The sequence below is a fragment of the Nelumbo nucifera genome, chromosome 4 (genome assembly GCF_055504915.1).
Source record: "Nelumbo nucifera cultivar China Antique chromosome 4, China Antique-T2T, whole genome shotgun sequence".
Classification (NCBI taxonomy): domain Eukaryota; kingdom Viridiplantae; phylum Streptophyta; class Magnoliopsida; order Proteales; family Nelumbonaceae; genus Nelumbo; species Nelumbo nucifera.
This window is the reverse complement of record NC_142652.1, coordinates 1789439-1815586: the sequence shown is the minus strand read 5'-3', so window position 1 is coordinate 1815586 and position 26148 is coordinate 1789439. Positions and strand designations below refer to the sequence as shown.

General features: G+C 35.1%; 1 protein-coding gene across 2 annotated transcripts; it reads left to right on the top strand.

The window, feature by feature from the left end:
- The first annotated feature begins 10766 nt into the window (after positions 1-10766).
- Positions 10767-17102, top strand: LOC104591898 (nudix hydrolase 12, mitochondrial-like). Of its 2 annotated transcripts, XM_010251031.3 has the most exons (6): positions 10767-11232; positions 11429-11518; positions 12907-13018; positions 13156-13239; positions 15660-15809; positions 16167-17102. In XM_010251031.3, the coding sequence occupies exons 2-6, from the start codon at positions 11448-11450 to the stop codon at positions 16410-16412; spliced, it is 663 nt and encodes a 220-aa protein (XP_010249333.1). In that variant the 5' UTR covers positions 10767-11232; positions 11429-11447; the 3' UTR covers positions 16413-17102. The 2 variants fall into 2 exon arrangements, with proteins under 2 accessions (XP_010249333.1, XP_019052339.1); XM_019196794.2 differs by lacking the exons at positions 10767-11232; positions 11429-11518 and adding an exon at positions 12047-12173.
- Positions 17103-26148: the final 9046 nt, after the last annotated feature.

Here is a 26148-nt window from a genome sequence, read left to right as displayed (position 1 = left end):
GGGAGATTCATTTCAGTTTAATTAATAGCATTATAGAATTGGGATTCAAGCCAAAATTAGATTCTAGCGAGAATTTTAAGCGTTTGGTTCAGATGTTACATGCATATTCTATATATAGGGAAAATTAGAAATAGTCTGCCCTATCCTATGTTTACCACTAGGCCTCTCCCTCTCTCTCTCTCTCTCTCTACTCTGTTGTCGGCCCCTTGGGTTCTATTCAATCTCTTGACAATTTTCTTTACTTCTTAATCTAACCTTATAAGTTACAATCTCTCTCCAAATCAAACAAACACTAGCTCAAACTTTGATAGAGTAGACTACATAGGGAAAGAAAAGGAAAGAATCTCAACGAGGTGGAGGTGGGTCTTTTACTTTTGTTTATACAACGTGATGGACCTCGAACTGGATGTGGATTGTGGAAGCAAATATCCATTGTGATGTCATTAGGGGTGTCAACGGTATTCGAAAATTCAATTTTGAACTTGATATTCGACATAATCGAATCGAATTCGGATAATTCGAATAGCTAATCAGTTGAATTTGGATATGTCCTGATTCGATTTGATAAATATTCGAATTTAACCTATTATTTAATTATTATATATAATATATAAAATATGTTATATAATTTATATATAATAATTAAATTATATAAATAATTTATATATTATATATCAATAAAATATTTATTAATTATTAATTAATTGAATTCGAATTGAATCGGATATTCAAATATTTAATCGGATTCAAATTTGGATATTAATTTTTAATATCCATTGGATATCGAATCGAATTTTTTAATCGGATTCGAATTTAGATATTGCATGATCTAATTCAAATTCGGTCCATTATTTACACCCCTAGATGTCATTGGCCACAATCCTAACCGCTTTTAATAATTCTACTTTGTGTGCAAAATAATGCAATCGAATTATTATATTGACGTTGTTACTGTTCCTATGCCAGTCTGCCTTGCTCTCTCAAAGGAGTCGGCTATTTTCACAACTTCCAGAGTCCCCATTCCATCTGTGGTGGTAGGTAAATATAGAACGTGATGCAGCTGACGGAGAGCGGAGTAGGTCTTAATCCCAAGTTATTTCCAGGTGTGATACAGTTGAAATATTTGTTGGTTGTAAGTTGTGATCCGTAAAGATGATGTCGTGAGTTTTCAACCCCATTCCATTATAAATTGGGTTACTCGTGTTGATGGCTTTTATCTACCAACTAATTATGCACAAGGAAAAAACATGTGCACTACCAAGTTTCATTTGGGTCTGTCTGGGTGCTAAGGCTACTGGCCACGTATATCCCTAACTCGCCCGATTCTATATATTGGGCTGGCTGTTGGTATGTTCCATCCCTCATCGTAACTCGCGATGTTAATGGACAATGGGCTGGTTTCGAATTGGTCTAGCCCAAAATGTTTATTTTTATTTTTTGTGTGCTAAAGCTAACTAGAATGTAAATTCAATCTCAATCAAACCACCTCCTGACCTATGAAATGTCTCCTAACTAAAATGAAGGGCAAATTTCTTAAATTATCAGCTAATTCATATGAAATATCCTTTTGCCCTTGGGGCTTGGTCTTAAAATCCTACTGTTCATTCTCCCCTTCTCAACGCATCCTCTTCTCCCATTCTTTCTCATTCTCTCACTCTATTTATCTCTCTATCATCCTCTCTCGGTCACCCATTTCTTTCTCCCTCCCCTGTTATCATCTCTACCCGCCACCGCTGCTGTAACTTCAGCGGTGGTTTTCTTCTTCCTCTCTCATTCGTTACCCCTGCCGTGGGTCACCATTATAAACTTCCTTTTCTCACGATTCAAGAACAACCCATCCCCAGATCTATTGCAGAAGTTCACCCATCTCGTTTCCGCCCCTCGATGAATCCTTGCTTGCAGGCATGCTAAGACATCTTCACGACATGTATACCAGAAGGCCCAAAAGTATTTCGGGAGTGGGCATCCTCCTCCAGTAGGTTCCATGCTTATCTAGTGCTGGATTTGATAACCAGTCTTTAATATCATCCTCTTCTTTTGGTCTGTGCGTAGATGCCAGAAGTTCATTCACCCGCAACCTCCGTATTCCTAATTCTCCATATGCCAAGTTTTTTCAGAGAGCTAGAACCAATTCGGTTTTTGGGTTTTCCATTGATGGTCATTTGTAGAAACAACAACAATGAATAGAATGTCAAAAATCAAAATTGATCAAAGAAATGCCAAGGGATTTGTTGACGTTTTGCAATGATGGTCATTTGCAGAACGCCGTAGATGACTGATGAGGACAGATTTGGCCCTCCAATGACATCATGACATATGGCATCTTGGAATAGTTAGTTGATACGTAGACACCACCTAAGCAATGACTTGGAGTCCCAGATTGTGGTTTTTCTTCGCCCAGACCTGGCGACCTGCCTTCACCGCCAACCTGACGACCTCGACCACAACTCAGGTCGGCTAGAAGCACCTCATCCGGGGTCGACCTGCAGCACCTCGTCACTGGCCGAAGTGGCCTCGACGCAAGGAGCGACCTCCCTTGAGGGTGTGCCGGCCTAACTAAGGTCCAAGTGGCGACGTGCGAGACGTGCTCGTCGACAAATTCGACATGCATATCCCGACACTCACGATTCTTGGAAGTTGGCCCACGTACCGAATGTTCCGGAGGGTGGTCAATGTGCATGATGTTTACTTCCAAGGATTTCGGACCAGTTAGGCATAATCTCCCAGAAATCTCGGATGCGGTGCGTAAGGCCCACACTGAACAATACCTATATAAAAGCACCAACCCCAAAGACCTAGAGAGGAGATTGCAACATTATCATTTGGAGATTTCAAGTGGTGCTTAAACACATAAATACTTCCTACCCTTTGTATGATTAAGATGATGAATCCTTTGAACATTTACTTTTCAAATGCCCATTAGCAAAGCAAGTTTGGTTTGGTAAGGACATTGCTATCCGTTCCGATGTAACCACTAACATGAGTATTAATGATTGGTTCCCAAACTGGATAAAGCTTTGAAAATCAAGACTCATCATTGATATTGATTTACTAAAAATCATATATTTTCTATGGCATATCTTGATTGCAAGAAATGCTTTAGTATTCAATAACAGCCCATGAAATCATCATATGATTATCTAGTGCGCCACTGGGAAAGTATTAGGTTTGCAATTTCCATGAGATTCTCTCACACCATCTTAGAAGGTGATAATGAAATAGTTATTAAGATCTTGTTAGAGGAAAAATCTCATATTCCTTGGAGTATTTTTTTATTGTAATATCTAGTTGCAGGAGTCTTCTCAATCACCTTGATGGTTCATAGTTACTTTCACTCAAGATCTGGTAACCAGGTAGCTCACTACTTAGCTAAATTTACTCTTACTTGTCAATTTCCTCAAACCTGATCCTTGCTCTTGAGTTTATCTCTTGTATGTTTAACAAGAATGTAATTGAGATTTGAAAGTTGAATGAAAGTGCCTAATGACTTAAAAAAAAAAAAGACAACAATTCTTTCGAGTTTGGTCAAACCCTATTGTAATTTTATTTTATTTTTGGTTGCTCGTGGATGTTGACAAGGTAGCCATGTTGTATTAATGGGATTCTCATGCTCGGAAATTCCCACGTCAGATCAGATGTCGAAAAGGTAAAGATTGAAAAATAACAAAAAGGAGGAAAAAAAGCGAAGGCGACATATTTGTTCTTTTCTCACTCTACTATATATTTTTTTTCAAGTAGTAGAAACTCGAGAGTTGACTCGAAGTAAACGGATGTTACATTTAAATAAATGAATGAATAGGCAAGCGTGTAGAAATAATCCTCGAAATAATAGGTTAATAATGTCCATCAAGCTAGTCCTAAATCTCTAATCATTTTTGTGTTACGCTAATATCTTGTAGAAAAAATGGCTTCTTTTTTCTTTTATCATGCATTCAACATAGCTTTTCTACAATCATGTTGTCCAAAATTCAAATGGATAAATGACTAATTACATAAGACAAAGATGAAGAATGAAAATAAAAGATATATATATATCAAGTAATGGGCACAAGTTAATTTATCAGAAGAAATTTTTTGCAAGGTTTTTGTTTAAGTTTAAAAAAGAGGTTGGATAGGCGTGATGGATAAGGGCTAATTTGTGTGTACACCCATTTGGATTTTGTTGGGAATACTTCATTATTATGAGCTCTTCCACATTTCTAACGTTTACTAATTTCTATTAATCCAATAGACGTAAATAAGGCTGAGTTTGGAAAGAATGTAAAAATACAAATATATGCAGTGCAAGTATAAAATATACAAGGTTTTTCACTGTATATATTTATATTTACAGTCTCTTTCCCAAACCGAGTCCCAAGGGTTCATATCAATTTTGGCCTTTTTCCCAATAAATATACATTTGATACCTTTGAATGGAAAGAGAAAAGTATGTGGTTACAAGGTACCCATCTCGTCCACTCGTCCAGCAACCAAACAATAACATATTTATCATTTCTTTGATAAGTGGGATATATAAGGTTTGTCTCTTTTTGTATACTTTTTCTTGCTCCTACTCCTTCCTCTCTCTCTTTGTCGTCTCTCCCTCATTTCGACGTGGTTTCATGACTTCATCCATGTGATAGATGATGTGGTCCACCGTCCAGTCGTCCATCTAGCAGATAGCAGGATTTAAAAAGTTAAAAGGCTCTTCCCTAAGACCCTAACTTATAATGGTTCCCCCCTAGCTATTCACTAAGTCCTAACATTAATCTTGTATATTACATCCATCCGGAGTCCGGACATTAATCCCAGAGCGTCTCAGATTAGACTGACTAGCTTAGTACGTACTACACTCCTCTAATTTCTTCCTAATAGCCCCACACATCCATCTTCAATGGAGATTCTATGAAAATTTATCAAAAAAAAAAAAAAGAAAGAAAAGAAATTCAGTGCATGTGATATGTTATTTGTACAGGGCATGGCCGTGTATATCGGGATATCATACATGCATAGCCACATAAGGATGTGGAGATGTCATTTTCTCATTTAGTGTTTACTTTAGACTTCATTCATTCGTTATCTTTATTTTATAATGCCAACTCACATTCATACCTAATTCATCATATTGATTAATCATTTAATTATATATATATATATATATATAAAGAAAGAGGTAATGAGATTGAAACTTGAATCTTGTACATCTAATATATCCCTATTAATTGTTCTTTAAAACCCAATCCCAAGGTTGAACCACTTTGTCAGCAAAATGAGTCAGTGGTTCAACTGTCGTCGTCAGTGGTGCAATTTGTATTGTTATTATCACAAAAAAAAAAAAAAAATGTTCTAAAAAATTTAACAATACAAAGGAAGGCGGGTAGACAATCCATTATTGAATGAATTAATCAGACGGCCGGTCAGTTTGATTCAATCATTCATGTCAATAGGTTGTTGATGATCGATCAAGTGAAGTCAAGAGTTAGAGGTTGACCCAAATCAGTACTGTACTCCTTATTATCTCATCCTTGGCAAGATTAATTCATGGTGAATTTGGCAAATTCCAGAGGAATTCACGCACCAAAAAAAGTTGGCCTGAAGATGATTAATTAGATGTACATAAAATAGCTAGGAAGGTTGAAAGATCATCAATGGAAAGCGATATCTCTGGTTAATTTCTTTAAATTAAAAAAAAAAAAATCATTGTTTGATCAAAATGAACTTTAAAGATTCAATGTATCAGTGCTAGTTGTAGTTGTCCTGCAAAACCATTGCAACTTGGATAGACACAGGTTGGGATATTTTGTCAAAATTAATTTGAATAGGCCCCACCTAAAAAATCTGGTTCAAAACTCAAATATTGCAATTGTAAATACTTCAAATTGGGCACCCTAGCTTGTAGGACAATGTGTGGTAATCTTATGAGGTAGCTAACCTAAACCTAAACTATAAAATTGCAATCAAATTGGAAAGCATTATTAGCACTTTGGTATATATATGATAAAAATTTGATGTTGACAAGTTCGTATTTAATGTATTTTTGGGAATATGAGTTTTGTAGAAAAAAAATATATGTATGCAATACATAAAACAAAAGTAAAATACATGCATATCCATGTATAATGCACTTTAGGTTCAGGTTGGAATGAGTATATATATATATATATATAATACAAAATATAAGGTTTTGCGCTCTATTTCTATTTGTATTCCTTTCAAATAGAGTCTTTTAGGCTTAGTTTGGAAGGAGTATGAATACAAATATGTAGAGTGCAAAGCCTTGTATTTTGCATGTATTTATACTGTACAAATTTCTATTTGTACTCCTTCCAAATTGAGCCTTTGGAAAGAGTATAAATACAAATATGTATGGTATAAATACATACAAAATATAAGTTTTGGCACTGCACAAATTTGTATTTGTTCTCTTTCCAAACTGAGCCTTAAAATGAAAATTTTGTTATGCCAAATTTATGAATAACCTTTTTTTCCAAATTATTTGCTTTTACAAATCATTCATGACTTTTTACTACAGCTCAGTTTGGAAGGAGTACAAATGCAAATGCAAATATATAGAGTGCAAAACCTTATATTTTATATTATTTTGTATGTATTTGCAATGTACATGTTTGTATTTGTATTCTTTCCAAACTGAGCATTCCCTGGTTTTGGCTAACAACCCTTTAATTACCTTGGTAATTTGGAGAATATTTTCTTTATATTTTTCCAAATATATTTTACATGTTATATATCTTATAAAAATGGCAATTTTAAACATGTCAAATGAAATTGAAATTATTATTTATAATTTCCCGGTTCCCCTTGACCCCCTTTTCCACCAAAGTGTTGGTTGTGAGATTCAATTCCACGTCAATACTGAAACAAACCAACTAACACACCAACAAGTCAGCCCTTGGTTGGTTAAGGCTTTTATTATCTAGTGCATGAATCCACGTCTTCTAGATAATATAAGTTATCATAAATAAAACTTGATTAAATCTCTTAAATCAAATAAAAAACTTAATTTATATTTATCATATGGACTACGGGTGCCAAACAAAATACACCATAACAACATCTAGTTTTTAAACAAAGAAAAGAAATTCATATTTTTCATAATCGTTATTAGCCGATTAGATATAATACCTTTTCTTTTTTATGGCTATTCTTTTTTTAAATAATTAAACTGTTAAAGACCGTTTAAATTGTTGATGGATATAAGATAGTAGAATTTGTAGTTTTTCCAACCATAATCTGTTTACATGAATCTTGTTTGGCCATTTCATTCTATTTCTGCCATAGCTAATGTTAAAGCAATTCATCAAAATCCATGACCAAACAAACCAACTTGATTGATGCATCCCATCCCTCTAGGTAGGGATGCAAACCGATTGGATTGGATTCGAAGGGTATATTCTAATCCAATCTGACATTGTTCATGTCGGATCTGATCCAATCTAGAGATCTGCTCAGATATGATAGGACTCGATCTAAACTAGAATCCTATCGGACCTTCATATATGATTTGATCCAACTTATTTTTTTTAATTAATAAAATATTAAAAGAAAAATAAAATATACCAATTTAAATAAAGATAAAACAAAAAATATAAGTATTTTTTAATTATATTCATCATACATATACATGTTTTTATAATAAAATAATATAACAAATTTATAAAAATACAATATAAATAATATATTTATAAATGAATAAATAACATATATATAACATATATATATATACATATATAACATATATATAACATATATATATATATAACACATCAGATCGGATCTTCTCGAATCATATAGGGGGTGATCTGAATCCAATTTGATCCGAAGATCCGACCAGGTGTGATCCAAATTCGACCAAATAAGATCGGATCTCCGATCCATTTGCATCCCTACCTTTGGGCTTGGGAGAGGCAGGAAAAGGACATATGGATCAAAAAAGGAACCGGTATGATCCTTCATATCATGGACATATATCCTTAGGATTCTCAACACTGAATGGGTTTCAAAACATTTTATAACGTGTGTCAAACACTCTTGTCTCTTCTATGAATTAGTAATTAAGCACATGCGTTGCACGTGAGAAAATTTTCTTCATATTAATTACTTGAATTTTAGATATATCATAGTTAAGATATAAATTGAAAATTAACAAAAGTAACAATATGGTTAAAAATAAACATAAATATTTATTACTCAATTATGACATCATGGGTTTCTTTGAAATGTTGGATCGTTGACCCATATCTAAAAAAAGAATATAGCTTTGCTTTTGGATTAGTTTTAAATTAGGGAAAATTATAGTCGGAGTTGGATGTACATTTAAAATTAGGTTACAAGTTGGTCCATAAACCAACAAAACTATGACAACCGGCTTTACATTTCAAATTATAAAAGTCGTTGCCATGTCATCAGAGGCTTATGTGGCTATTGCCAACATGGGACTCTTAATCCATGTTGGACACAACAAAAAAGGTTATACTGAAATTGCCCTGTAATGTTGGGTGATTGGAAAATAAAAAAAAAAAGGTTTTTTACTTTCTCTCTCTCTCTCTCTCTCTCTCTCTCTCACACACACACTCACATTCATCTTTATTTGCTCAACGACTATGTGATTTGAAAATAAATAAAAATTGTTTTTGGTTTCTGTATTTACGTTCTCTATATCAATTTATCTCATTCTCTCTCTCTACCTATCGTTCTCCCTTAATCTTTCTCATTTGATTTCTCAGTCGATTTCTCATTATCCCTCCCTCAGTTTTTCTTTCGCTCCCTCTCTCATTTTTTTAATTTTCTTACATACTTATATGGTATTAATCAGACTGTATAAAAGAAAATGAGACCAACTTGGTATGGTTCAAAAATTATTACTCCAATTTAATAAAAATTTACAAGAATCTCTTGGCCATGAAATTTACACCAACTAGAAAACAATAGAGATTGAGGGAAAATGAGATATTGACCAAGAGGGAGAGTGAGGGAGAAGAATGAGAAAGATTGAGGGAGAACAATAGAGAGAGAGAGAGGGAAGGAGAGATAGGGGTGTTTTGATTTGGCTACAGATCAAAGATGAGAGAGTGGGAGAGATAGAGAAAGTGAGAGACTAAGAGATGACTATGAGAGTGAGAGAAGGGAGGGAGATCAAGAGACAGAGGGAGTGGAAGAGAAACTAAGAATCTATTTTTGGTATAGGTTTTTTGTTGTGTCCAACATGGACTAAGAGTCCCATATTGGCAACAACCACATGAGTTTTTATAATTTGAAATGTAGAACCGGTTGTAAGAGTTTTGTTGGTTTTTGGACCAACCTACAACCTAATTTTAAATATACAACCGAGTTTGACTATGATTTTCCCTTTAAATTATATATTTCATTTACATTATATAACATATTTTTTACTTATCACACTTAATTTTTGTTTGTCTATGGTATCATTTGACTCAAACCACTAACCCACCATGTAAAAATAAAAATTGTATGATTTCTAGGTTAACATTAAATTTTGTATTACATTTCCATCATTGATAAAATTTTTTCTTATGCATAAAACTTATTTTTGTTCAATGTAATGAATGTACAATATTAGATATGTGCCCTATATTTTAATTTTTATAAATATATAACATTCGATATGTACCCAAAATTTTTTCTATCTTTTTTTTTTATTTTTGTGATTCTTTGTATTTTCTATTATTAAAAAATTTATTATTTGACTATGACATCATTTCATTTCTAGGTAGCTTTTGAATTTGGCATTCCATTTTCATCATTATAAAAAATATTTCTTACATTTTATAGTTATTTATTTTAATTTTTATTATTTAATTATGGAATTATTTATTAATCCATTTGACCCCAAATGGTCGAATTGCTTATCCACCACTAGGAGGGAAGAAAATGGTTTTGTTTTGAAATTGCTTTTCAAAATATTTATTTTTATACTATTAAGATTAATATCATGGATTTAAAAAGAATTCAATAATGAGAAAAATATATCTTAAATATAGGATTTAATTAGAGAGAATAGGAAAGTATTTTTATTTTCAATTGGTTTTAAATTTTATATTCTATTTCCATCATTAATAAAAACATTTCTTATTTATCATACTTATTATTGTTTAATATGTACGTTAAAAATGTTCCCAATTTTTTTTAATTTTATCTATTTTTTAATTTAATTATTTAATCGTGGCAACATGAATTAACCCATTTGATCCAAAATGATTTAATTTCTTACCACCACCTAGATGAAAAACATTATTTTTGCTAGGTAGATTTTAAAAAGATAAGCTTTTATGCTATTGGAATTATTAATTTATTAAGTATGAATTTAATTAATAGAACCTAATGATGAGAAGAAACAAAAATGACTTAAATATATGATTCGATGAACATGAATGCAAGTTAATAACTTAAATGTTGGATTTAATGAGAGAGAATTGAATGCATTAAATATCTTTAAATTACCTCTTTTCAACTCATTTAATATCAAGAACCAGTTACCCTATTTGCCCTCATTTTTTATCAGTAAATTTATAAATTTATATATAGAGGGATAAATTTTAACATATATTATAAAAATGAACTCACCACATGAGACATGACGACGTAATATTTTTTATTATTCTCATAGAAAATTTGAGGAAAGCTACATTAGTAAGAATTAATTAAGAAGTTAAATTAAATATCTATAAATAATAATAATAATAATTTATTTATATAAAAACAAATAAACGAATAATTTTTTATAAATACGTGTGCCGTTGATCTGATTCTGGTCCCGCGGAAATTACTCTTCTCCGTGCTGCTCCCTCCCTCTCTATCCATTTGTTCTTCCAATTGTGGAGCTGCAATTTCCATGAAACATCTTTTGGTTGTAGGAGGGTTCATCGGTTCTTAATAATTCCCCCATCACCGAAGCTCTGTTAATCTGGAAGGGCTAGGGCTTCTCGTTGCCGTTTTTGACTCCCATCCCATTTAAATCCTGCTCTGCTCGCGCCAGAAGGGATATGCGATTCAATGGGCTTGGGTTGGTCGGCCCTGTACACCACATCCTTATCGCAATCCCCCCTTGTTATTCATCTGCTCTGAGTCTGAGTCTCAAATCTCCACCTCGCGCTGTTCCTCACGGGATTCTTAGGCTACACTTTCTTCCTTCCTTTCTTCCCATTCAATGCAGTATGAACGATTGACAAGGATTACGTGGTTATGAAAGCTGTTCCATTTGCTTCCCAAAACACAGTAATTCATGCTTTTTTTTTTTTCTTTTCACCAAGATATTCTTCTTCTTCTGTTTTCTTTCTTTCTTTATATTTTTAATCCATTTTTTAGGTTAGAAGGACTTTTCTTAAGTTTTTGGTTTCTTGTTTATGCTTCTAAGTTTTTAATTTCTTTTTGTTTTCTTTCTTTCTTTCTATTTTCATTGTTTTGTGCTCAGGAGAATTTCTAAGAATACGATGTCGTCTGTGGTAGCTCGAACGGGAAGACAGAGGCAAAGATATGAGGACCAGCTACGTCTAGTCGCTGGGTAAGTCGTTTCTGAATATTTGCTTTTGCTGTTGTTCGTCGTCATGGCTGTGATGTTTTGCGTTTTGCCTTGTAACTATATATATATTTTTTAATCTTTCTTTTTATGCTTTTTTTACTTTTCGACATTATCTCTTTCTTGGCTTTCATTTTCGTCTTTCTGCGATTCCTTTATGGTATTTTTGTTTTCAAGTCCCCGTTCATGTGTTTGTTCTCTCCTGTGTGAGGATATCGCTTCCTTTTCGTTTTCTCTGTGCGAAATTAAGATTGTCGTCGTACCCGTACTTGATACGGTTAGATTTTTTTTTTAAGAACGTTCGCTTTAATCTCCTCCGCCAAAATTGCGGTAATGCAGAGACTATGGTTTTGTCAGATGGGTAATATCAAGCCCTGGCATTTTCTTTTTGGGATTTTTCCAATATTATGTGTCTTATCCTGGTGAATTGCAGAACAGTGTGGTGATAAAGCTGTTACTCTTTTTATATTGAACAGTGACATGCATTGGGCCCTACCTTGACTTATGCTGCTTCAGGAATCAGGATCTTATTTGAGTTATTATTTGTTGTGGGCATGACACTTTTTTTTTTTTTGAACTTTTCCCCTATTGTTAATTCGACCGGTGACCCGGTGGCCGTGGTTGTGCGGGCGCTGAGGAGGTGGAATTTAGATGCCCTACCGATCTAGTTAATTTCATTTCTTTTTTTTTTCGAATAGAGTATAGAACCTGCTATTTCGATCAACCCCTTGTTGCGTTACTACCATTTGGTTTTATAGTAGTCAGTGCATACATAAAATTTGTCTTTTGTAGGTTCTACTAGCTTTATATTCCGTATGGAATCAAGATAATCTTTATTAAATCATCCCCATTTTGCTGTGGGTAAACAGATTTCTGTGTCCTCAAGTTCTGTAAATTACACAATGTTATGTGTGAGGAAAAAAAAGGAAAAATGAAGAAACAAAGGAAGCAGAGAAAAGGCATAAAAAATTGCCATGGTTGATTTCCTCTGTGGTGGTTTTAAAAATTTACGCATACTCTGATATTTCATACAATGTTTATGAGGAAAACAAATTATTTATAACAGAATTTCCTTTCTAGGAGTTAAGTTATTATGCATGGGGATAGATCATATTGACGTATGCAAGAGAGGTTGCTTCATTGGAAAGATTATTGACAATTGTGAACAATATTTTTTTTTTTAATTTCATAGAGATGTTGTAGTTTGGTAGGAAAACCACTTTTTTTATTTTTTTGCAATTTCACATTTCCTTAATTCAATAGATGTATGTATCTGAGGTACACTACAAATTTATCCCTTTGCACCCAATATTAAGTTGTTTTGCTATATGGTCCATCTATTAGTTCTTACCCATCTGTTGCGACACAACCAGGTGCATTCCTTACAGGATAAAAGATGCTGAGGATCAAAGTTGTGATCTGGTGAACAGATTGGAAGTCCTCATGGTTTCTTCCCCAAATCGTGATGACCTTGTATTTCCAAAGGTGTTCATTTGCCTACATCTTATTCCTTAATTTAACCATTTCTGCTTATGCCACTAGCATGAAATAGGCAAAAAGAAAAAGAGTTATGCCATTAGTTCAAGTTTTGAAACTGATGCTATTCACATAATTTGGTTCAGGGTGGATGGGAGGATGATGAGACTGTTGGTGAAGCTGCATGTCGTGAAGCATTGGAGGAAGCTGGAGTAAAAGGAATACTAGATGTAAGTTCCATTTCCTGCTTCGTGCAGTGCCTCTCTCATGTTTCTGCACATATTCATTGTGTTGAAGTTTAAAGGATTTTGAAATAGCTCTTTTATGTAATCTATTGCTACTTCAGTACTGCTTTTCCCATTTCCCATTTCCCATTTTGCACCAATAAAAAGTTACTTTAATTATATATCAAGGTAAACTCTGTGACTTTTTTATTAATAGGACAAATGAAGGTCATCTACCAACTGATGGTGGCTCAGTTGGTAGGATCTCTGACTTGAAAAGAAAAAAAAAGGTCATCTGATGTTCTGTTTTTTATTGAAGGTGAAATTTCAAAAATTTGAGGGGTATTTTTTGAAAATTTCCATATCTTTTAGTGCTTAAGGATGACCTACATTCTAACAATATTGTTTTTGTTGTTTGGTTGAATGATCCACAGCGAGCATTTGCATTTACCTTTTTGCATGTTATGTTTCCTATACTAATCCAAACACCTAGTTGCTTTGCTTGTGCATTTTTTTGAGCACTGAGTGACCTAGAAGGCTTGAGGGATAAAATCAAGAAAAAGGCCTGGCTGTTTTCAGTACCTACATACCCATTTGGACACGTTTCAGTTTCCCATTTTATACAAGAACCTGATTCTAGGAGGTTGTGCTACTCCTACTAAGTACTTTAGTGCAATCTCAGATTCTGCTATCCTAGCATATAGCTGTCCCTCATGCTAGCAGCAGATTTCATTGCCAGAGGAAATCCTTTATTTTGAACCTTGTGTTGTCCCTGAGATGCCTAGCTTGTGCATCATTTATTTCTATGCCTTCTCAATTAGAATGCATTACATAGAAACATTAGACTGATGGTTATTAATTTGTTGACATTGGAAAGCATTTTGCTCTTTTGGAAGAAAAAAGTTAAAGCTATTCTGTGTTTTTTAATATCCACAAAGGCTTAACATACTAAATACTAAATATGGTGAATGTATATACCACAATTCTTCAGTATTTGAAAATTACTGATCATCTATTAGGTTAGTTCATTATTACCTGTAGTGCCTGCAATTCATGATCAATGCCTGTGTGTAAGTTCTTCCATATTTCAGGATGTTGCCAAATCATAATTGAAATGATTCAAGATTTGAATCATGGTTTAAATTGGAAATACCAACAACCTGAGGTGTGTCAGTTTATTTTAGGTTTCTGGTTTCCTTAAGAAGAAAAATATTTGAAGTTGATTGCAGATTGGGAGTCCTATCACTGCTTTTATTTTATTTCACTTTTATGTTGTCTGGTTTAATTTTAATACCATGAAGAAAACTCACTATGGAGTGTAGGGCATCTCTTACTGGCATGTCCACCTACAGAAAGAGGTTAGGATTGGAGTACGTATACCAATCCAAATATGACCTGTTGGATTGTCAATAGTTACTTTGTAGTACTGTGTGCTGCCTTCTCTCTGGATATTTAGGTCATCTCTTCCAGTTTTTTGCTACTGTAAACTAGGTGGTTGGCGTATAATGTTTCTTGGTTGGACTACATGATGTTGACCAACATTCCCATTAGTTGCTTTGGCATCAATGGATTTCGAGCTTTTTATCCATTTGGATTGTCCTTCTTGTTGCAAAGCATTCTGGTATAAATTTTATAAAATTTTTATCTTATTATTAAAAAAAATCTGGTATAATTACCGAATCAACACTTATTCTGTTCCTACAGGCAACTCAAATCCTACTTTGGCCAACCCTGTGATCTCACAGTCAGCTTGATGCATCTCTACAAGTGCCTTGCTTTTGTGTCCTCCCATATTTATCTTGACATAAAATTCTGATAGACATGACCACCTAATCATCTTTTTTGGTCGTCTTCAACTTCTTGATTAACCATGGAACTCCCCAAGCCCAATGGACTTTGCCCTTGGAAATTGTCTTGGAGTAATAGACTTCTAGAACCTTTTTTTTTTAATTTTCTATTACCTTTTCTATCTTACTTCTGATCCATTACTTATTGGTGCTAGAACCTCACACTACAGACTGCAACAGGTGTTGGTTCTAGGTAGAAATGCAATTGTGGGGTTGTATGGCCTTTTAGCCATTCACTTGTGAGTTGCGGCAAGTTTTTGTGGCAGCCTAATATAGTTAAGTCTAATTTTGCTCTGCCATCATAGGCATGTGGGACCTGATATGTAAAGGTCTCTCAACTGCTTTGGTTACAAACTTCTAGATATGTAGGTTGGCTTTTTAACTCTGTTGGGTCTATATTTTGTTCCAATTCTTTAGTATTAATTATATTTCTCACTCATGATAGTCCCATATATTTTGACTTTTGAGAAAAATAGTTCAATTTGTGTTCTCCCTTCAAGTTGTCTAACTATATTGATTAGTGGAGAAAAAGAAGAAAGCTCTCAAGTCATCTAATGAAATATTATGTCTCCTGTGTAGGAAAATCAGCTGGGAGTTTGGGAGTTTAGAAGCAAGAGCAGACAGGATAGCTGTTGCCTAGCAGGTGGTTGTAGAGGTTACATGTTTGCATTGAAGATTACTGAGGAGCTTGAGTCCTGGCCAGAGCAGGCTTACCGTGATAGGAAATGGGTCAGTATGCAATGAAAAGGTAGAGAAATAAAGGGATTTACCATGGCATGATGTTTGTTGAACTAATGAGTATGGTGTGTAAAGAAGGATTTGCAGTGCAATCAGTTGCCTAACAGAAGGGTCAATTGATTGGGTTGATTTATGGTGAATTTTCATAACTGACCCATCAATTGGATAGTTTGTATTTGATGGGCTTGACCGCAGCATGTATCCTAGGGAAAATCATATTGTTATATGCATGCTGTGGTACTGGTACATACCTTTAATTTCGTCAAGTATGAATTACTGCTGCTAGTAATTGAATTGTTTAGAATCCTTACTTGAGAGTTGAGGCTGGGTTTTTCTTCCCTTTTGCAGTTGACAGTAAGAGAAGCTTTCAGACTCTGCCGGTATGAGTGGATGTCTAGAGCACTTGAACAATTTTTGGGAGTTATTTCTGAGAACAGTGAACATGAGGAGAGAGAAGACCTGATAGGAGGTTCTCCTTCAGTTGCAGGTCCAGATGTTGTTGCAGAGCATCAGATCTTGCCTCCAAACTGCTTTGTGAAACCTTCTGGTTCCCAACACCTTGACGAACCACATGACTGTGTGGTTCAAGGGTGATAGCCCAGCCAAACAAATTCCAACTGGGAGGAGGGATCCCATCAGTAAAGCCTTCTGGTTGATTCTCAATCTCTCGCTCGGTGCTGTTGGAAAAGGGTATTGTTTTTATGGGTACAGACTACAGTTATGTAATTTTACCAAGTTATAATGTTACATTTACATTACCACATGGAACGTAAATCGCAGTTGTCCGGGTGGCTTCCTTGGAATTAGCACTACTGCTGACTGCTCTGGTGATTAAACCAACTGAGTCGTCTTAAATTGAGATTGAGGTAGCTTGAGAGCATTAGTTTAATTAGACTGATGATGTTAGTAAGTAGTAACCGTGGAGTCCGGATCCGTCTAAAGCTGAAACAAGATGGTGCCATCTGTATTTAAAGTTAAAGAAATCCATCCATCCCCCACTGTGTCTACCTGATCCGAGTCTGGCAGCACTGGTTGCAATATTTGGGTTTTTTCCATTGGATTGTGGAGCTGGGATGGATCCTGGTTAGAAGAATCTCTCTTAGCCCCTGGGGGTGGAATTTGAGGCTTGTATTGCGAATGGGTTGGATTGAATCTGATATGCTTAGATTCAAATTTGATAATTGAATCTTGTCCAATGGATTCGGATTTAGAATTTTAGATATTGAACGTCATCAATGAATAATGTATTGAATTAAAAATATCTTTAATATTTTCCTCAAAAAATATCTTTAGTATTATGGGTTTGACATGATACTGGAAAATTTTAAGTTTATAACTAATCAACAGGTATCATGCTGCTCCTCCATCTGAGTAAATTTAGGGGTATCATAAAGTGGGAATCAATCAGGTACGGTTTATAGATCCATATTTGATCCCATTATAAATGGTCCCTTGGATTAATTGGATCATATTCGACTTCAACTACCATTATATGTAGAGCTGTGAACTTCAACTACCATTATATGTAGAGCTATGAATGGTCTATCCAACGAATTTGAATGGACTGAAAAATTACCCTTGTGGTTTAGTTAATTAACTAATTCATCTTTATTGTTTACCTAAAGTATTTTTATTGTTTCTTATAATTGTCTAAAACCTCCTCTACCGTTAACTCTTCATCATAAACCGTTCACATGTGACATCACATGACTGATATATTTTTCAAAAATTTTTAAAATACGCTTTTGTCATAGAGATCTCAGGGCACCAAGACCGGGAGTGGGCACTTTGTTATAGAGTTTCAAACCAAAGCACAATGGAACCAAAGACTGCCTTTTTACTTTTTGAATCCAATGCTTGACAAGGCATTAAGAATTCTGTCAAAAAGCAAAGTTCCCATGAAGCTTGGAGAAGACCTATCAAAAGATCTAGGAATTTCAACAATTGTATGAAGATGTCAAAGAGTTCCCACGCAGTGAAAAACCATGGTGGAGAGTTTGCTAGTTGCATTGAAAATGAATTGTTCAATTTGTGCATCACAATCTATTTCATGGGATACCTGTTGTGACTGTGAAAAACTAAGGCCTCGTTTGGTTTGTGGGAATAGGGGTCTGGAATCGGAATTGGAATGGGCTACTCCGGTTCCAAATGTTTGGTTGGGCAGAAACAGAATCCCATTCCCATTCCTGCTAGAATGGCATTCCCCCATTTGATGAAATGGCCATTCTCTACCCCTCCCTTGGGAATGAAATTCCATTCCTGCTGATTCTAATTCTCATTCCCATTCCTTTCTAAACCAAACAAATTATGGGAATGGACCATTCCGATTCCAAATCCAGAGGATTTTGATTTCGATTCTGATTCCAATTCCAATTCTGACTACGAACCAAGCAAACCCTTAGGAGTTCCTACTTTCCATGTTTCTAGGTTTTTAGGAGCTCTTCAATGGCCAAATGTGAATTGGAATCAATTCAACTAAGGAGTAGTAACATCGGAAGTTGCTAAGTACTATGTCTAAGCTACCTAAGATGATATGATAGCTAATGGTAAACTAAACTGAATTTTTAGAAATAAGGTGATGGAATGGAGAGAAGAGACAGATTCTAAAATACAAAAGAGGAGTAGTGTTGAGTTGAATTTCTACAATCAATAATTGCTGAAATTGGTGGAATTCTGTTAATCTTTGGCTCATCTTCGTTCAACCTAATCTTGTTTATATAACTTGGGCAGGTGGTTTTCCTTGTTGTTGTTTGGGTGTTTCCCTCTTCATCCTTGTTGTTTATGTTTTGATGTAAGAAGTGGGATGTATTTTTTTATTTGAGATGTGTGATAAATGCAAGCCCTACAACATTGATATGAGATGGAGGGCTTCTGCAGTTTCTGCTTCTGGTTTCCAGATGCCAATTCCTTTGTGAAATTATTGAAAACAATTTTGTGAGACTAAGATATGTGACACATTGTACATTAAATTTGAGATCAGCAGCACCAACCCTTAGACTAGTTGGCCAACCTAGAACCCAATTTAGCGTTACTGCCTTTCAAAGAAGATCTGACATTAATGGTGCTAGGATTTGCCATGTTTGTCAATGGAAAATCATAGAGACCTTTTGCCTTTATAAAAAGCTATGAATTGTAACACAAACCCTAAATTCACCCCAAATCCAATTGATGTGGATTTGTTCAAATTTAAAATCTACGAACATGTGCAAAGTAAGATAATAATCCTTCTTCTGGTCGTGTGACAATCAACTGGACCGACCAAATTATAAGTACATATTCAGAGAAGGGTTGGTAACGATGGCAATGACGGTGGTGATAGGGAGATATGACAAATGCATGACAATGGGAAACTTAAGAAGGTTCCTAAAATTTTTCATCAGTTGGGTTATATATATTTTGAAAATTTGAGGAATAGTTGAGGACAAATTTAATATTTATTTTTTTCCGTTTGTCAGAAACAATAAGGGCACTTTAAGACAATATGTAAACAATAAGGGTAGACTTAGTAAATTAAATAAATCATAAGGGTATAATTTAAGAAATTTGCCCTTATAACAAATTTGTTTTCATGATTTTGTCTCAATTAATAATTGGGTTGATTCTGGTTCTTGTTTGTTCCAATTGATCCAGACCTAGAACCAACTATTTTATTAAATATAATAGCTTCTTAATTTTCTTATTATTTTTGTCATATTTTATATTTAAAATGATAAATTTGATAGATAATCTATAAGATACTATTGGTTAAAAATTTTTAATTTATTAACATATAAATAATTTAGTATTTTCTATCAATTCTATTAAGTTTATATTATCGAAACTTAAATTTTAAGTTACTATTTAAATAAAAATATAATTTTCACTATAATCAGGTCTTGACCTGATAGACTTGACTATTAACTGGGACGGATCTTAGTCTGGTTCTATCTACACCCAACTCAAACCTGATCCGATGATAACCCTAATTATATCTTCAAGAGTTTGAATTTCCTAGTCAACAAATTGGTCCTCCACCTTACAACACTTGCAGTCATACATTAGGAATATCTTTCCATGAATGAAATATACAAATATGTAATCAATGCGTGACTGAAAATGCTGTGTGAAGTTGGTGAGGAAGAAATCTGAATCTATCTTATAGTATCATGTTTGCCTTAGCTTCACGTCCATGCTGAATTAATTTTAGACTTGTAGTTATAATGATAAATATTGTTAAAAGCTATACTGTAGTACTTGGTGGATCGGATCCATGAGAATGATGTGCTCTGTGAGAGTAAAGACTAAAGACTGCTTCATACATGCCTTCAATCAATCTCTGTTAAATATTATCAGGACTGTATATTCTAAAGAATTTGGAGAAACGGACCAAGTACGTGGAAATTTATGATATGATCGGGAATGAACTGAAAAAAAAAAAAAAGGAAAAGAAAAACCAACCACATGTTTTAGAGAGAGAGAGAGAGAGAGAGAGCGCTAAGATTCCGGGAAGGAAATTCATGCGCGACAAGACATTGAAAGTTTGAAACCTACAAGCTTCCTTGAAACCATGAAGGCTGTTGAAAATGAAAAGGTAGTGGATGCAAGTGCAACCACTATGAAGCAAGCAGCTACCTTTTTATACAAAAAAAAAAAAAGGAAAAAAATTAGGGTTTTGACGGGACTTTGCTGTCTGTCTACACTCTACAAGCCACGACTCACAACATAAAAAGTGACGAGTAGTTCATACAACACAACAGAACAGTCAACAGACAACAGGTGGTCAAGGGAAAGGCCCTCACCCTCAGCTCTCCGGTGTGACACGGTCCTTGCCTTTGTATGTTGTCGTTCATTAATAAGTGGAAAACTCCCTTTCAAAAGAGAAGGGATTTGGTCTATTAATTAATATTGGGCTTAAGCTGGTCCTTGGTGGTACAAACTACAAAGCAAAGTACCATTAATTATCCCATGTTGCATGCATATTAGAGTAGTGGGGTCTGAGAGTAGAGACTAGCTAGAAACTGTGTTTATAACTTTCATCTAGCTACAATTAATAAAGTTGACGAGCTTGCAACGAATTGACGACGTCTGATTAATCTACCAACAACGTAACTGATGCTGATGATCATTTGAACCAACCGAGATCATATCGTTAGACGTAATGGCATTGATGACATGGACTCATGGTCCAGGTCCAATATACAAATTAAAATTAAATCGAGGTTACATGCATGGGTGCCACACCCACATGGCTTCAACCACACTAGTACTACTGTTGCACTACTTGCTCTTGTATACTCCTACGTACATCCCCCTAGCTACTGTACTACCTATGATCGATCGATACAATTTAAATTTGCAATGAATGATCTTCCTAGGTTGGGACTAGCTACTTCATATATTGCTTGTTCTCTTTTATTCTCTGCTGCTGGTTTTGATGAATTATCACAGCTAGCTAGCGACTAACGCTTCAATATTTATTATAATACTTTTTCCATGTATTCAATTCACATATATTATTACTTAGCTTCTATCGTATATGAGAGAGAGAGAGAGAGAGAGACAACAAAACAACAATCGTGGAGGGCCTCTCCTAGTTTACCTAGTGCCTCTTTAACAGTCACGAGTCAACAGGTGCCATATCCCAGTCATCTCTCTCGTTTTACTTAATTTGCATCAAATTTTGGTTGTAGAAATAAGTTAATTTGATAGCCCGGCCCATGCATGCCACCATCTGAAACAGTGAAAGGATCTCAAAATTAAAGAGCAGGTTGTTTGTTTGTTTGGTACCTTATTTGCACCCATCTACCTAATTAATTAGCGATTTGATATATTGGGATGGACATGCATGTTTCTTTGGTCTTCTTTTGATCTATTATGATATCAAATTTAATTTAATTTAATTTTTAAAAGTTGTACACATATTGCTTGCACATGGGGGGAAAAAAGAAAATTAGAGAATTTGATGCCTGATGAGACTGTATATAAATGAATTTTGCAGTAGGTTCATGTTCTCTTCTTAGAGTTCGGTGTTATTCCCAAAGATGCCTTCTCAAAGTGGACCCATTTGCATTTGGTTTGGTTTTGTACACAGCCCTTTCTCTCTCTCTCTCTCTCTCGTTAAAACTTTGAAGAATGAAATTATATAGTTAAGTGGCCTGGGTTCTATATATGTTGTTGTTGGCTTGTTGCTAGTAAAATTAAAACAGGGATCGATCGATACCTGAGCCTGACGTGATATTATTCAAATAGAATTAATGAAGAAATATGGTCCATTCAATCTAAACTGCAAAACCTGTGCTACAGGCGGTTAGCTACAGCTGCAGGGTGCTTTTCCTTTTGTGAAAACTGAAAACTGGGTGCGCCCTGCTGCCCTACACGGACATCCAATTATCCACCCAACAATATTCAAACTGCTGCTTAGGGTTTTTTAGGCTTAGCCAACCCAATAACCACATAAAAACTGCGCGCGCGCAACTTATGATGACTGGATTGATAGATGGAGCCAAGACTTGTCACCCCAATAGCCAAACATATATATATATATATATAAATAAATAGGTGGTAGACAAGTTCCGAGGACCATTATTTGGCACCTTCTCAGCATCTAAGCCACACAAAAATATGCACTTTGGATGGCTTTAGATGCATGCATGATATATTGTCCCCGATCGAACTGGGCCTAGCAAAGCTTCTTTTCCCTAGCTTTTATATTTTTGTTCTATTTGTTTATACTAAAGCATACAAATCACTTTTGACTGTAAGCTTATCCTATTTGGGGAATTGGTTTATTCTCTCTCTCTCTCGTGCTTTACACACACTAGGCAGAGGGGAATCCTGTTGAGGAATCATTGACTAGACACATTTAGACAAATCCATATTGACAGCCATGGAAGACAAAGTGACAATAATTACGCACAAGGTTTAGAAAGCTTAGCTAGAAGCCAACACCAACTCTTAATCCAAATCCCAATGGAGCTTTCACTTATCCCCCTTTTTTCATTTTATTAACACAGGGTGCCTAGCCTGTTACTGTAATACAAGTGTAGTATTTGTCCTGCTTTAATGTCCAAGCAAAATTTTGACCCTTTGTTATCTACCTTTGTTCAGAAAAGAAACAATACTACTTGGTACAAGCTTAAGCTTAATGTGCAAAAACATGAAACATTCCATTAAAAAAGAGAAAGGAGAGAGAAAGAGATCCCTTAGCCTTTTCTTTTTCTAGTATATTAAATTCAGAGATCCGTGACAACAAAGGTACCATACCTGGATTTGATTAAATTAACAAGTGATAATTAGGACCTCCTAACACCTTAGCTTATAATGAGCCTGATCCCAGGTCCAAGGATGACTGATCTCCAAGGATTCTCTCTTCCTTTGGGTTGGGGGTTGGGAACAAAACGACGCTCCACTGCTTATTTGAGGCTTGAAGCTTGCCCAGTTTTGATTAAGCATTGCATGGTCATGGTCGAGCCAAGTGCTGGGCCATGAGCTCAACTAGCTAGTTAGGCCCACCTAAGAAGAATGAAGAGTAAGAGAGGAGGAAGGGATCAGGCTTAAGGGACATATATATATAGCTAGCTAGTATTCTATATATTTATATATAAATATGTGCTTGTAACAACACTGGTCACGTGTGAAAAGGACCCATTTACAGATAAGTCCTAAGCAACCCTACCTGGCTAATGTTATTATAGATTGTTAAGCATGTAGTAGGGTTTATAATCCCTGTAGGGTGATAGGATCTGCCCCAAATACCCCAAAATATACAACTCAATGTGGATTAATGGGCCATGAGATGGGTCCACTTGGTCAAAGGCTACTTGACTTCGCATTTTCTCTTAGCAAGTAGGTAGTGTGCCTAGTGATTGTTTTCTTCAAAAAAGGGGCTACCTATGTGTCCTTCTCACATGCAACCCAACAAGCCTTTTCCCTCGTTCCGGTCCTATGTTCTTCATTTTAATGTTCACCAAGGGATGATGCTTCAATGTTCAAACCTTACAAAATAAAATAAAAAAGAAGAGATTAAAAAACAAAAGTCATTTCGATGTGTCATTGAAAAGAAACAAGGAAGGGAACCTTTTGATTTGAAAAAAGATATAGGAGGAGGGTCGTGGAACTTATCATTGGTTTTGGCTTAAATTGGATGCACATGGGATGGCTCTTCATCAATCATATTTCTTAAAAACACCCCCACTTACATGTCCCATCTATGTAGGATTAGGTAGCATGATCCAATTCACAACCCATATAATTAATCACCTCCCCAATCCCCCCTCCATCATTTTAGAATTTATTTTCTTCATTGTTTATCTTCTTCTTCTTCTTCTTTTTTCTTTCAAGTTCCTGGACCTCACTCTTTATTTCTCTTCTTATGCTTTACCAAGGTTTTAAAAATTGACTCGGAATTGAAATCGTTTTGCACACCGGATTCTAGGTCAATGGTTCAACTGTCTGATTTAAATGGATGGCCCATTTTAATGAAAAAAATAATATATTAAAATTAAGAACAACTAAAACCATTGAACGGGTCGAATAGGTCGACTATTTGACCACCCAGGTCAATAGATCACTGACCAATTGAACAATTTTTTGCTAGAAACTGGGTTTGGATTAAAACGGAACCAATTGTCTGGATGATTCTCAAGTTGAATGGTCCAACCATCTGATTCAATAGCGATTCGAAAACATTGGCTTATAATTCTCTTTTGATGTTTTTTATATTTTCCCCCTTACTAATTCATAAATCAAGCTCACTTTGGTTCTTCAATATCTATTACATGTTTGATTTGGGCCATTTAAGAAATGGATGACTATTAAAGATTAAAAATATGGAATCTAACTACTAACACTTACAATTAAATGATTGGTTGGCCTTAGGTAAGTTAGATTTACATACAGAAGAGAGAGAAAGAGAGGGGGGGGGGAAGAAATATCCAATGATTTCAAGTAATTTCTGCTAGATCATACTTGTGTTTGGGTTGGGGGTAAGGGAACATTTTCCCAGATCGGGGTTGAGACTTGAGAACTAAATCCTATTGACCCAACCCCGTCGAGATGTGCCCATTCATTACAAGTCTCTGACATACACAAAAACATTGATAGGCACATAATAAATGCACATGCAAGACCCAGCCATCTGATTATAAAAAGACATCTCCCAAAATGATGGACCCACCCATCTGGTGGCAGGAAAGTAGTGAAGGTCCCCATCATGCATCCGGCCGGCCTTTATACATAGAATCTCTGATTGGGGAGAGGAGAGTTCAGGGACCATCCACGCAATGATCATTGGGGCCGGGCTAATGAGTAATGATCATAACTTTGAACAACCCATCATATTCATATTCATATATAATGGGAGAAGCAAGCAAGCTAAGTCTTTTAGAAATTTTCTTCCTTGATTAGACTTTGGAAGCTTTGGATTTGAAGATATCTTTAGTACTTCAATTGAGGGGCATGCACGCTCACAGAGTCACATATATATACACAACAGTTTGTTATTCTATTTTCTGATCAGTAGATCTTGTTTGGCAGAGTCCATGATTAGATCAGGCCCCCGGTCAAGTCAATTAAGCACTGCAATCTCTGGCTACCTTTAGAGTTTAGAGGGCCACATGTAAAGATGAAGTTTGGTCCACCCAGGCACCCACCATAAATAAATATCAAACTTAATAGAGGGATAAGTGATATTTAATTTAATTAGTTCAATTAAATTATTGAGATTGAAGAATAATCTTGAAACATGGTATCTAACAGAACATGCTAATCATGTCCTGTAAGATCTCTAATCATGTTATGTTGCTTCTCTTACATTCTTTTATTTATTTTTTTTTTATTTTTCATTTCTTTTTTCCTTTTTTAATCTTCCTGAACGTGAGCATCTTCCCATCATTAGAAACTCACCCTCAGAGAGAGAGAGAGAGAGAGAGAGTCAATGTACAATTAATATACATGCAGTTTCTTCAAAATGACTGAATTATCCTTGGTCCATGAATCCATGGACTCGTTCTAATTATTGATCTCCTTAATTTACAAATAAACCCTGAAGGTGAAACGACACATTTCAGTGAGAAAATAAATGGAACACATTTCATAATGGAAGAGGAATAATGCATCATAGCGTTCATGTGATATGTGAGCGACCCACGAATCAAAGTTCAAAGGCACTCCACCTAGCCAGAACTCAGAAGATAGGACAATTTAAGGAGTCCGATCACCTGCGCGCCCATAAAACACCTTCCAAGTTCCAACTCTCTACCAATATAATCTCATACTGCATGGTGGGTCCCATTTAAGTGACAATATGACTCAAGTAGCTTATATAGCATCACATATGGATGGAAAATGAACT